Source organism: Hemicordylus capensis, chromosome 3 (assembly GCF_027244095.1).
Source record: "Hemicordylus capensis ecotype Gifberg chromosome 3, rHemCap1.1.pri, whole genome shotgun sequence".
NCBI classification, from domain to species: domain Eukaryota; kingdom Metazoa; phylum Chordata; class Lepidosauria; order Squamata; family Cordylidae; genus Hemicordylus; species Hemicordylus capensis.
In genome coordinates, this window is record NC_069659.1 from 215048944 (window position 1) to 215062387 (window position 13444).

The 13444-nt window shown below is 44.7% G+C and overlaps 1 protein-coding gene across 5 annotated transcripts in view; it reads left to right on the top strand.

Annotated features, from left to right (window-relative positions):
• Positions 1-13444, top strand: part of SH2D4B (SH2 domain containing 4B) — a 312315-nt gene that overhangs the window by 160567 nt on the left and 138304 nt on the right. For all 5 annotated transcript variants that reach the window (XM_053309720.1, XM_053309718.1, XM_053309717.1 and 2 more), the window contains one exon: positions 2047-2194. In XM_053309720.1, coding sequence (XP_053165695.1) covers positions 2047-2194 — 148 coding nt within the window. The remainder of the gene's footprint in view (positions 1-2046; positions 2195-13444) is intronic.

Sequence of the window (13444 nt, forward strand, 5' to 3'; positions counted from 1 at the left end):
ATGTTCTGGGACGCCCATTTTCCTAAGGATATTCCACAACTTGACATGGTTGACACAATCGAAGGCTTTTCTGTAGTCAATAAAGCACATATTGACTTCTTTCTGGTATTCTTTGACTTTCTCAATTATCCAGCGTGCATCAGCAATGATGTCTCTTGTTCCTCGGCCTTTTCTGAAACGAGCTTGAACATCCGGCATTTCCCTTTCCATGTAGGGCTCTAATCTGCGTTGGATGATCCAGAGCATTATTTTGCTAGCATGTGAAATTAAGGATATTGTGCCTATGTTTTAGTTAGTAACTAGCTGACCGGGCGCATAGCCTCTGTGCCCCTAGTTCAACTCTTTCCCCCCTTCAGCCCCTTCTCCCTGACCTGGCAGGCATCTCTGATGCCCACCCAGCCCCTTCTCCCCCCTTGTGGTTTCTCTAACCCCTCTGGCCGCCGCCTCCTGACCCTGGTGGGCATGCCGCTGCCTCACCGCGGCTGGGGCCACCACTGCTATTTCACCAGCAGCAGCTCAATGGCCTCCTGCTGCGTGTGAGCTCCTGCCTCCCAGCCAATCCAGTGCCTCCGCCACCCAGCCAATCTGCTCAGTGCCGGGACGCATCCCTATGGGCACCCTATCTAGGCCAGTCTACCTGGTCCACCTACTTTCCCTGTAATTTTTTTTTAAAATTGATAATGTTTCAAGGTGCAAGGGCAAATTTCAGGGCCTTGCCTTTTGTAGCAATTTCCCTCTAGAAATCTCTGCTAACTGGACAAGGAGGAACCTTCTAAATTTATGGCTCTCTTATATTCAGCAGGATATAAGAGTAAAGCCGCTCCCTGCCCTTTTTGCTGCACTAGCGGCAATATTGGGTGAGCAGGGGGGTGGAGTTGTTGGCCTGGCCCGAGCAATGGATATGCAGGCCACCATTTTTTGTCCCCCGGCACGTGTTACTGGCAAACCAATCAAATTCTAGGAGCACCTGCATAAGCAGCCTGCTCCGTCACTTTCCCCTTCAGTTGCTCAGTGGACAGGCACCCTCCTGCCCATCTCTTATTTTAGTGAGGGATATTCTGGTTGCCTTTTGGGGACAAGCAGGGATTTTTTGGGTCTCATCTGATAGGTTATGGTCGTGGTCTTTGTTTTGCCTGCTTCTCACTGACTTTATTGAGGTGGTCACTGGGTTTATTTGGTCATTTTGCAGATGAGTGCGGATCAGGGTAGGTTAATTGCACTCGTGTTGGGATGAAGGGCCATTATGGTGAGTGGGGATATGAAGGAAGGTTTAGTGATCTCGTGACTCTTGAGCTGGATCTGCTTCCCCTCGGCTGCATGCCAGCGAATGCAGCTCAGTGCTTCGTGACCTGGGTTGAAGTGTGCTGGCATGCATTCCCTCATCAGGGGTAACCTTGTGGTTGAGAAGAGGTTTGGACTGTGTACCAAGCCAAATCAAAGCCCAGTCCTTCGCCCTCCTGTGGGCATACCTCATATGAGCTTGACCCACATAGGGGATACCTGGCACTTTTGTTCAATTCCTTGTTGCAGGTTTTGTAATTATTTAATAAAGTGGTCCTAGTTTCTTCCAACTATGCATGTCCTGTCATTATTTGGGTCTCAGTTCGCAACTGCCCCTATTCAATCCAGCATAGCAACTCTATTCAATTCATCATAGATTGACACCATTGCTTGTTTTTCCCTTTTGTTTCTGTTTAGATTATGAGCCCTTTTGGAACCCTTTTCTTATTTCTTCTGCTATGTAAACTGCTTTTAAGGGTATTGGTGTTGTTGTTATTTTAAATACGATCAATGCACAAAAATAAGTTTAACAGGAACTCTTTTTCAATACCAAGGCCAAAATTCCAGAAGGCTCTCATGTTGCAAATATTTCTTCTCAATTTTGTATATACTTTTGAGAAATCTTACAAGGTCTGTCTTATCATTTGATGAGTATTAGTCTATATAAACTATTCAATTGAATTGTTACAGATGGAAGTTTTTCATTGATTTATTAAACAGCAGTATCAATCTACATTTATCTATTTTTGCCGTCTTGTTTTTAAGGAAGCAGAAAGAAGCTGAAATTACAAAGAAGTTCCGGGATGCTATGGCAAAGGAAAAAGCTCGAATAGTGGCAGAGAAGTGGAAAATAGAGACAGAAGATCGCAAAGCAGCCAAACTGATGGAAGAGAAAATCCAGGAGGAGTTAAAGGTTTGTTGACTCCTTTAGCCTATGCATTTGCATTCTACCATTGAACCTGGTGTGATCAGGAGATCCTCCAGAAGCCTGCATTATTTTCACCCATGCTGAAGACATACTCTGCTTAAGAAACTATGTGCAATTCAATTATATATTTGGACTCTGTGGCAAAAATGCAGATTAAGCACTGAAGTGGTTGCTGTACTCAACAGTGGGGCAAGGCAGGTGTCATTTAAAAAAAGCTTTGGGTAACATTCTCCTCCCAAGTTTACCCATGTTACTCCCCTGTGTTTTTCCACCCCTGCCAGTATCAATTTACAATGCAGGGTAGGTGACATCCAGGTGAGTCTGAGTAAATTTTACAGGAAGAGATGGAGAAAATGGTAGCCATGTGTTAAGCATCACATCTAGTTTCACCCACAGGGTGTGTCTGAAGTTTAAAATTAACATAAGATTCAGATGACAGATATACTTTAATCCCAATTGGTTTTTACATAAATTAAAAACAGTAGTGGGGGCTGCAAATTTGATATGAGAAAATGAAAGGAGGCTTAACTAATTTTCCTGCCAGGCATTTTTCTGGTCAAAACCTCTTTCGCCAAGCTGCTTTCCTACCAGGGAGGAGGGGGAATACAGGCACAGCTTGAAAACCATTGATTTAGATGACCATTCTCAGTTAGGGTGGGGACTGGAAGCATCCAGCACACCAACCCCAGAATTCTAAAGTCCTAAATATTTCCTATGAATCTCAAATGTGAGAAAACTTGTAGTAATGTGCATCAACTAGCCAGCTATCCTGGGATGCAGTTCTCCTCCTTTCAGTATACTTTCTATATATTTCTTTGAAATATGTGGACTTGGGCTCATCACCCATTGCAGCAGTTGTGAATCTTGGATGAATATAGGAGGATTGGCCTGGAGTGTGTTGAGCAGTGCTAGCAAAGAGGATGTGGGGAATGTTAGGACTGCCAGGTTGCATCCCAGAGATTCCCCTTGTATCTTTAAACCCACCACTTAATCAAAAGATTAGGCAAGCATTTCCCCTACTTTCTCCCCCCGCCCTGGTTCTCTTTTGTGCTCCTCTCCCTCACCGGTGGTTTGGCATACCTGGAGTCCTGCTTGGTACAGCAGTCAGGGGAGAAGTATGCATAAAAACAGAGTGAGAGTGAGTAGCCGCATCATATTCCAATTAAGTGACATTTAAAGGCACAAGAGGAATCCCTGGGATTAAAATCTAACAATCCTAACCAGGGATTAGGTAGTTAGGGAGACTGCTCACTGCTAATCACTTGTTTCAAAGGATTTAAAAAATATCAAATTTAAAACTGGAATCCGACGGACAGATATGACACAACAGTATCTGTGCCTGTTCCTATGCACATGACTGGTCTGTTCAATAGATTTTCAATTATACTGTAACTTTTTTTTTAATAAGGGGTCAAATAATAGCATCATACCTGTTGAGTGGCTTCATTAAGACTGTACTAATGAACACTTTCTAGTGGCACTACAGCTTTGCTTTCCTAAAGTGCAAAAACCTCTTGACCTATCTACCCTAAGAGCCTCTGCTCAAGTCTCTGTACTAGAATCAAACGGCACTCACTGCAAGCACAGCAGATGGAGACTTTTCATACTTAGTGATCCATACAGAGAAACTGGAAAAGGTTCAACAGAAAACTTCATGACAATTTCCTTGACTGCAAAAAATTGCAAAGGTCAAATGTCACTATAAGTTCTGAGGTCAAGGGAATTCTTTCAGGTTTATTCTAGGAGTCATTTGCCTTGCAGAATTTCTGCAACCCCCAATTTCAGATGTCCAATGGCAGCTTCCTCCCTGCTTCTGTTCATAACTAAAGTAAAAAGAACTGTAGAAAGATTTAGTGTAAAGTATAAAAATTGCTGGGTTTTGTCCTTGAGGGTTACCATCTTTTTTCCTGATCTTGCTCCTGTGCTTTTAACTGATGTTGATATGCAGAAATTTAGAAGGTGAAGCTTTTCCTTGCATGGAGATAAATTGATGGGGGATATTTCACCTGCTTAATTTCTGCATGCTATACTCCTGTTAAAGGCACATGAGGAGCAGGGCCAGTGACAGAAATGGCAACCCTGTTTTGCTCCATAACAACAAATTGTCTGAAATGATTTTGCTGAAATTTAAATGACTGAAAAGAATTACTGTGAACCTGATGTGAGCAGAATTGTTGGATCTATGAAAAAGTTGATTGCTAATGTAAATTGTACAGAGATTATATCAGCTGAAGAAACTGTGCAGCTTCATTAAAAGTAGGTCATTGTGGCAGGCTGGCCCATATTGATATCTGTGTTTATGGACCCTTCAACCACTTATTGAGCCCCAATCCTGCTTTGCATATATTTACTGCAGATGCTGCCAGTACTTAGTGCTTAGTGTGATGGACCTAGTCTAAACAGAATTCATTAAAGGAACTTTGAACTTAAAGAGATCCAACTGTGGCATGCTGGCCCAACTTCTGATCTAATAAGCCAATTGTAGCCCACCAACAATGTATTGTAACCATGTCAATAACATGAAAAGTGCATGTGTGTATTTTGTTTGCCTCATTCCACTACATGTGGATTGTAATCGGGGCTGGTTCAAGTCCCTACCTGTTGCCAAGTATCTTAAAAAATGCATACATCAGACTAAGTTGGTCATGTAAGTCCCATTGAAATTAATGGGACTTAAGTTAGTCATTATTAACTTATCTCATTGATTTCAATTGCACTTAGTCAAAACTAACTAGATGTTGCCCACTGAAAAATACATATGTGAACTAATCATACATTATGAGTACTGTCTCTTTTGTACACAGCTAGCCATAACCCAAATTCTAAAATGGGGGCAACCAATTTTTAAGGCAATGTTTAAAAAGGTGTTTGCAGTGCATGTAGAGGGGTGATTTGGATGATGCATGTAGAGGGGTGATTTGATGCCAAGAACGTGTTGGCATGTTCTTGATTGATGAGGCACCAGCTTCATCATTATAAAAGCGGCAGCGGGTGAGGTTGATCTGAACCAGCCCCCTGTCAAGCTACCATCCAGGAGTCTATTGCCCTGTCCAAATAACACATACACATCGGTGAGATTACAAAAAGACCAAGGTAACGATTTCACCTACTTCTAGAATTACACCATGCCCTAATCTTTTTTTCTGAGCTGTAGTCTTGGGGGTGGGAGAATGCCAGCTCTGGCTTCCCTTCTGAGCCAGCTTCACCCCACTTCTTTCTCTTCACTGTTCCTTACTTCCTCTCTCTGGCCCTTTGAATCTTCTCCTCTATCCACTGATTCAACTATATTTTTACCTCAGATCTCTGTCACTTTCCCCTCTTCTCTTCAGTCCCAATTGGCTGCAGCCCATCCTTGTGGCTGTCAGTAAGATGCTCACTATGGGTACAAGGCGTATAAATAACAGGAGGAATAGTAGTACCTTTGTGACATCAGCAGCCATTACACCAATCCCCACTTCTCTCTGTCCTTTCTCTTAAATGTGCTGGTGACTAGGCATGCACATTGGTTCTGAGTTGAGAGCTGCAGATTGGTACAATGTGCAACAATAGCTAATATCCTCAGAGAATGAGCTTTCTTTCTTTCTTTCTTTCTTTCTTTCTTTCTTTCTTTCTTTCTTTCTTTCTTTCCTCCAACCTCAGATGTGTGGTTTGGTAGGCATTAAGAGAGAAATGAACTGAGTGTAATGCCTGCTGATATTTCAGAAGAACCCTGGCAGATCTTTAAAGTAGGACAAGCCAAACCAATGAGTAGCAGAGGCTTGTGAATGAGGTATGAGCTCTTTTGAAAGAGCTCATACAAAAATATGTGAAAATTCAGGCTTTCTCAGGACCAAATGACATATTACTTTAAGCAGGCATCTGATCCTGACATGCTTTTTAAATTTCCTAAATGGCAGCTGAGGAGGGGAGTCTGATCAAGATTGGGAGTAGGGGAAGTGGAGCTTTTGCCATTGGCCCTTTCCACGGTCCCAGTCTGGATCTTCTAGATGTCTTCTGGGGGAATTTGCCACAGGAGGGAAACTCCCATTGGCGCCAAAGGGAGCTTTGCTCTTTGGCCGTAGTGGATGGGGTTGAATCCAGGTTGGGGCCAGGGACCATGGTGGGGGCAAAGGGTAAAAGCTATCTTCACCATCCCCATAGTTACAATCTGGATCTCGCTAGATCTGCTATTTAGGGAAGGAAAAAGAAGCAAGTGCTTAAGGTAACTTGTAGTTTTGTCCCCTAGTGTAGCATTAACTGGGACAGCACAGTAACACTACTATGGCCAATAAGTCTGCTTTGCTACTTATGTTGCCCCAGTTAGCGGTGATTTGTGCAAAGGTGAGTTTGAGTTACATGTGCTTGCTGTAACAACGTCTAAAGCCATGACATGAGGGGAAGGGGGCTTCCCTCCCTCTCACTTCTTTCTCAGTTCATTTTAGGGTAGAATCTGGGCAGCTTCTCTACTGTGATAATGTTGCTGGGGAAATGAAATTATTGGGTTGCAATGAAGGCCTTGGAAAGTATATTTAGATGCCATGACGTGTCTATACCTACAAAGATTAGAATTGTTCGGACAATGGCTTTCCTGCGACACTTGATGGATGTGAAAGCTGGACTTTGAAGAAGCAAGACAGAAAAAGTATTGATGCTTTTGGACTTTGGTGTTGGAGAAGACTTTTGAGGAAACCATGGACAGCCAGGAAAACAAACAAATGGATCCTAGAACAAATCAATTTTCACTTGAGGCACAAATAACCAGGCTCAAATTATCATACTTTGGACACATTATGTGAAGACCCAGCTCCCTTGAGAATTCCATAATGCTGGGAAAAGTTGAAGGACAGAGAAGAAGAATATGACCAGCAGCAAGGTAGATGGACTCAATCATGACAGCAATGACTGTACCACTAAGAGACCTTAAAGGTCAAGTTAAATACAGGTCATCCTGGTGGGAATCTATCTATGTGGTCTCTAAGAATTGACACCAACTTGATGGCACTTAATGAATGAATCAATCAAAACAAATGTGAGAGAAGAGAGCAGAGAAGAGAAGAGAAGGAGGGAAACTTGAATTAGGTTAAGTGGAAGGCAAAATCTGCTGCTTAAATAAAAAAGAGTAATTACTGAGGAGTGTGCTCCCGGGCCCTTTCCTGAAGTGAAGTGCTGCTGCGAGAGAAAGAAGGGGAGGTTGCCCCACCTGTGCAGGAATTTTGAACAAAAGTTGAGACTATTGAGTCTTTGGGCCAGTTCAGATAAACAGAGGCTGCTACATGCTATAATGTCAGGGCCGTGGGAAGAATGTACCTTCCCCAACATCACTAAAAGACATGCTGATGTGATCTCAGCATGTTCTTTAATCACGTGTGAGTAGCGTTCATAAGAATTGCTCTACAGAAGCTACAAAACCCTGTGTTGTGGAAGGGGAATTCAAATAAATGCTCCTCAGACACAATTAAAGGACATGACAAGATTGCATAGGCACATCCTTTAGTGATGTCAAAGAGGGCATGTTCCTTTCAGGTGAATTTTCTAAATTGATAACCTGGCAACAATGGGAAGCCGTGATATTCCCCTATATGCTTCATTGGGGAGAGGACTTTTAAGGGTATCTTTCCAGAGGAAAGAGTTGCAGTTTCTCCAAACACAAACTTTTCCCTCTCTATCTCTTAACTTTCTAACTCTTTCTCCATCTACAGGAACAAATATTATTGAAAGGATATAGAGGTGCTTCAGCTAAAACTCCATTCATGTTTGACTGAAGTCATTGAAATCCTGAAGAAATGTAACTTTTATGAATGATTCAGGAGATAGAACGAGATGCAGACCAGTTAACAAGCACACTTTACAAAGTTTAAAATATTTAATACATCATTAATTATCTTTCCTGGACCATATTTGAAACAGTCACAGAAAAAAGAGGAAGAAAATCATGAACTCCATTAAAGTTTCATCATCTGGAATGATTTTGATTTTGGAAATTAAAGTATGCCATCCATTTTGCTGATGTGTCTAACCTTTAATCACACAGTATCATCAGGTCCCACTTTTAGAAATAACTTTTATTCCTTTTGACATATATCAGGACTCCAAAGTTGGCCAGATGAGAAAAATTATATTTTCACTTATCAGAGTGAATAATGATTCCTTCTTCCTCTTGCCAATACTAATCTACCCTAGGCGTTTCTTAAGAAGAGGTGGATTTAATTTATGATGCCAGATTAAGTGCAGCCAACTCTATTTTTGGTGGTTTAGGAACTCATTTGTTCATTCCTTTTATTTTTGGGGCAGTGGGTAGGTGAGCGAGCCATTTGCTTGCAAAATGCTTGCTAATCCATTAGAAGAATGGAAGATCATGCACTGCTTCTTCAGCAGAAATGTTGCTGTAGCTTTTGTTGCTGGCAATCCTCGTCTAACATGCTGAGTAGGTACAAATGTCTGGAACATTCAAGTCTGGTTATAGACAGCTGAATCAACACTCTTTATTTTTTTTAATTTACAGGGGTAGGAAACCCCAAGATAATTAAATTGCATATTACTAGATGACGTTTTAATTTGTCACCTTATACTGGGTGTCTGTCCATTTTTTCTATCACATTTGAACATGAGATTATCTCATTATGTTCTCACAAGGATAGGGTGATAAAGAGAGTGCCTAATTCCGCCACACAGTATGGAATCCTCCCTGCATTTGATGCTGCTCTTTTGAGATAAATGTTGAATGTGTAGAGACCCAGAGTGTGTATTGTATCTGGTATTGGGCACTTGGGACAGATTGGGGATCGTTAGTATGCTGACCTGCTGCCACACCATCTCCCTAATCTGAGCTCATAGAGGTGATGTTGATACTGAGTATTCCCAGGATTCTTGGATTCATGCTGAGGCTGCCTTGTTTGGGGTGACTCAGAACTTCATTGCTGCCATGAAAGCCAAGGGACTATGCCAAGAAGTCACTATACCAATACATGTATTGAATCAGATGCTTGACTTAGTATTCTTGATTGGCCAGTGTTAGGAGACAGTGGCCCACAGAAATAAACAGATGGGGGAACTTACCCCAAAACTTGGTTGAGCATGCTTGCTGCTGTGCATGCCATTCCTAACTGATTATGTGGAGCCATGTGCACCAGCTATGAACCAGGGGTGAATGGGGCCATCCTCCCATAGTTGAGGTGCCCTAACCAGAGGCTGGGCATGCCTTACCACCCCTACAGTTGGGCAGAAGTTTGTCAGGTCATGGGCCCACCCTCTGTGAAGGCTTTGACACTTGTGAGCAGGCTTTAAGTAAGGGCTGGCCGATGAGGAAAAGCAAGCAAGACAGGCGGGCCTTGGTGTTAGGGCTAGCCCTGTGACTATCAGTGACCCTGTTACAAGGGGGGCACTAATGAGCCCCTTTGGGATCTTGTTGGCATGGTATTAAACCAGGTGGTTTCCCAGAAAAGTCACACTCACAGGTGTAAGAATCCAATTAGAATATATATTTTATTGAATACTGAGTGAAGCTGGAATCATATGAACATGCAGGGCATTCCCATATGACACAGAACATGCAAGATGGTTCACGCCTTTAGGCACTATTACTTAACCTCTGCTTTTTAAATTGCCCATGTGAAGGGACATGCTATACTAAGTACACTTAGTACACTATCCTACAGAGTGAGGGAGGGGGAAGTGGAGAAGGGATGGTAGAGGAGATAAGGAACACCACCTCATAAATCCATAGCGACAGCTGCAAGAGTTCCGACTAAGTTCATCTACAGAACACACATTGGGGTTGGTGGGGAGAGCAGGAGAACAGAGACAGACTAAGCTGAATATGTATGCATTTGTTTATTTCGGCCCAAGGCCAGCATAAATACAAGAAAAAGAAATAACAACAACAACAAAATACATAAAACATTAATACCTTCAAATACCGTATACATGACTAATTTCATTCAAATGAAACTGGTTAATCTGAAATGCACAGCCCGGCATCTCGTGCCTCAATCACTCTGAACCGAATCTTGCTTGCTATGAAAATTTTTTTTGCTACCCTCCTGTAAACGTACTCTGACTTAGCAGTAAACAGAAAAAGGACCTTGTCCCCATCAGAAGGGCAATTAGAATTGAAATGATTTAATAAAGGGGAGAGAAGCTTTCCCCTTAATTCAGTATAAAATCTACATTTCAGCATCAGATGTTCCGTAGTCTCCACTTCACCGTTCTGGCAGGGGCATAATCTTTGATCATAGGGCACCTTCCCGAAGCGTCCTTCCAGTACTGCTGTATGAAGGGCGTTAAGTCCAGCCACTGAAAGAGCCCTACGATGATCCCCATTGGAGATCCTAAGTAAATATTCAGCAGGGGAAGACTAAGCTGAGTAGAACCCAAGCAGAACTGGGGAGAAGGAAAAGGCAGGGTCAGTGAAGAGCTCCAGAGAAGGATCAGAGAAAAGGACAGGAGATACCTGAGTGATTTTGGATAGAATTGGAGGGAAGGGATGGTCCAAAAGAATCGGCAGAAGAGTGGGATAGAGCAAGAGACAAATCTGACTAGGTTTGGGGAGCAGAGAGAGTGCAAGTTGGTTAAAAGAACTAGTAAGAGAGCAGGGACAAGAGCAAAAAGCGGCCAGGCAAGTTTGGGTGACAAGAGAGGGAAGGATCAGTCCAAGGGGGGCTGGGAAAGAAGTGGGAGAGGCGAGATAAAAAGATCTGAGTAAATCTGGATTTAAAAAGGATGACCCACTCCAAAGAACTGACCAAGCACAAAATGGAAGGAGGGGGAAGGAAAGGGTTGAAACTGCAAATGGAGTGGGTTAGGGAAACTGACTGGTGGAGAAACAGTTTCCTTGACTGTGGAGGCGAGTGGTTGCCCACTCTCCAGTGAAAGATGCATCTGGGCTGAACTTGTACTAGAGTTAGGTGGTTGCTGAGAACCAGGGAGTCTCATACTGGAGAAGTGGCTCCCTGTGTTGTTGTTGGAAGCTGCCCCAAAAGGAAAGTTGATTGGGATTTGAATTTGCTAAGGGCCAGTGCCAAAGAACAAGGAGAATGCAAAGGGCTGTGTGTGTTTAGCAGGAACATGCAATGGATGTCCCTTGCTGGTGGATTCCACTAGAGGCTGCTTTCTTGGGGCTTCTGCCCTGGACTGGGGCTCCCGACAAAAGAGCCTTTTAGAGCTAACAAAACCTTCCAGCCTAGTCTAACAAGTAACAAGCAGCACACGCGTGCGCGTGTGTGCGCGCGCACACACACACACACACACACACACACGGAAGTGAGGGAGAGGTGGTTTCCAAGAAATGGAGGAGAGAAAACCTCTCTCAGAGGTTTCATGTAGATGTTAAACAACATGGAGGACAAAACCGAGCCCTGCAGGACCCCATAGGCCAGGGGCCACGGAGGGGAGCAATAGTCATCCCAGCATCACTTTCTGGACTCTCCCCCCAAGAAAGGACCAGAGCCACTCCAAAGCAGTACCTCCAATTCCTGTGCTCGAGAGGAGGTCCAGAAGGATACCATGGTTGATGGTATCGAAAGCTGCTGAGAGGTCCAGCAGAACCAACAGGGATGAACTCCCCCTGTCTAGTTCCCAGCGTAGGTCATCCACAAGAGCGACCAAGGCAGTTTCAGTCCCATATCTGGGGCAGAAGCCAGATTGAAAAGGGTCTAGATAATGGGGCTATTCTCACGACCAACAAAAATTGGGCTAGCAGAGGCTAGCCTGATTTTTGTTGGTCGTCAGAACCACCAGGCTTGCAGCCGAGCCCGGTGGTTCTGGAGCGGCTAACCCGCTCGAGAACCCCTGGCAAAAAGCAAGTTTGTGGAGCGAGCGCTCCTGCAAACCTGCTTTTTGTGATCGTGAGTAGCTGCGGTGCGCCTTCGTGCCACGCCTACTCACGACTAGACCCCCGTCCAAGGCAGTATGTTCTTTGGAGGTGCTGCTGGGGTCTGATGACTGGAAGAAGAAGGGTGGCTACAGCAGAGGTGTTCTTACCCCCGGACCTTGTGGCCCCAGTCTGTGGGGGCCTCCAAGGCCCGTGGGGACCGCCAAAGGCCCGCTGATCTTTCAAAGTATTCTAGCTGCAATGTGTGTGCCCAGGGGTTGAGGGGTGAGCAGAGCAGCCCCCCCCCCTTGGTGGTGTTGGTGGTGGCAGGAGGAGTGGGAGTGGCCGCTGAGTCTGACTGTCCAGCCCAGCCGCTCTTGAGAACTGTGAGGTGCTCCAGCGCACCTGCGCAGTTTGAATACATTCAGTTTGAATAGATTCAAACTGTGCAGGTGAGCAGGAGCGCCACACAGTTCTCAAGGGCTGCTGGGCCGGACAATCAGGCTTAGCGGCCACTCCTGATCTGCCTACTAGCACCACCACCATGGGGGGGGGGAGAGGCCTACTCAGCTTATCCCTCACCCCCCAGGAACACACATGGAGACTAGAATACTTTGAAAGAACAGCAGTTTAGCCTCGCAGCAGTAGGGGGATGGCTCACGGCAGTGGCGGCGGTGGGGGGGGGGGGGGGGTTCACGGTATTGGTGGCAGGGCTCACAGCAGTGGGAGGGGGCTCGCAGCAGGTATGGTTCGGAACCCAAATTGCCTAGGTGAACCACTTGGCCACCAAAGTGGGCCTTTTGGCTTGCTCTTCTTATAGGGAGAAAAAACATGTTTCTAGACGGGACAGCTGTGTGCAAGAGTGAAGCATTGAGGTTAATGGTTTCCTGTGAACACATCTGGCTGATAACAATGGGTTTCCAAGTTAGCCATTACTAAATGATGAGATTTCCTGGGGCTGGAAGCTGAATGTTTACCCTAAGGATTTTGGCCTGTTGACTCTGAAGATTTGTATCCTCCAGGATGAGTTACTAAGGACCACTGGTCCCTCTAATTTTTTTCATCTCTGTGCAGAATGAGTTTTGTTTGGGGTGGTAGTATCAAGTAAGGATGTGTGAACTGGCTCGAGGTTGAGGTGTATTGCCATCGAACTGGGCTGGTTCGATGGCTTGCCCTTGAGCCAAACCAGGCCTGGTTCAGTTTGGCATGACCTCAAGCCAACACCACCACCCCGGGTGGTTCATGGGTTCTACATCTAAACATTTTTTTAAAACCTTGCCTCCGGGTCCAGCGGCCTCTGGGTGGGCTGCCATGGCGGGGAGGGTCTCCAACAACTCCCACTCCCCCTGCCAGCCTCCCTTGGTCTTTTTAGGGCCATTCCATCCCATTTTCAGGCCATTTCAACACTCTCCCTGCTCGCAGTGGCCACTTTGAAGCCCGCTGCACGT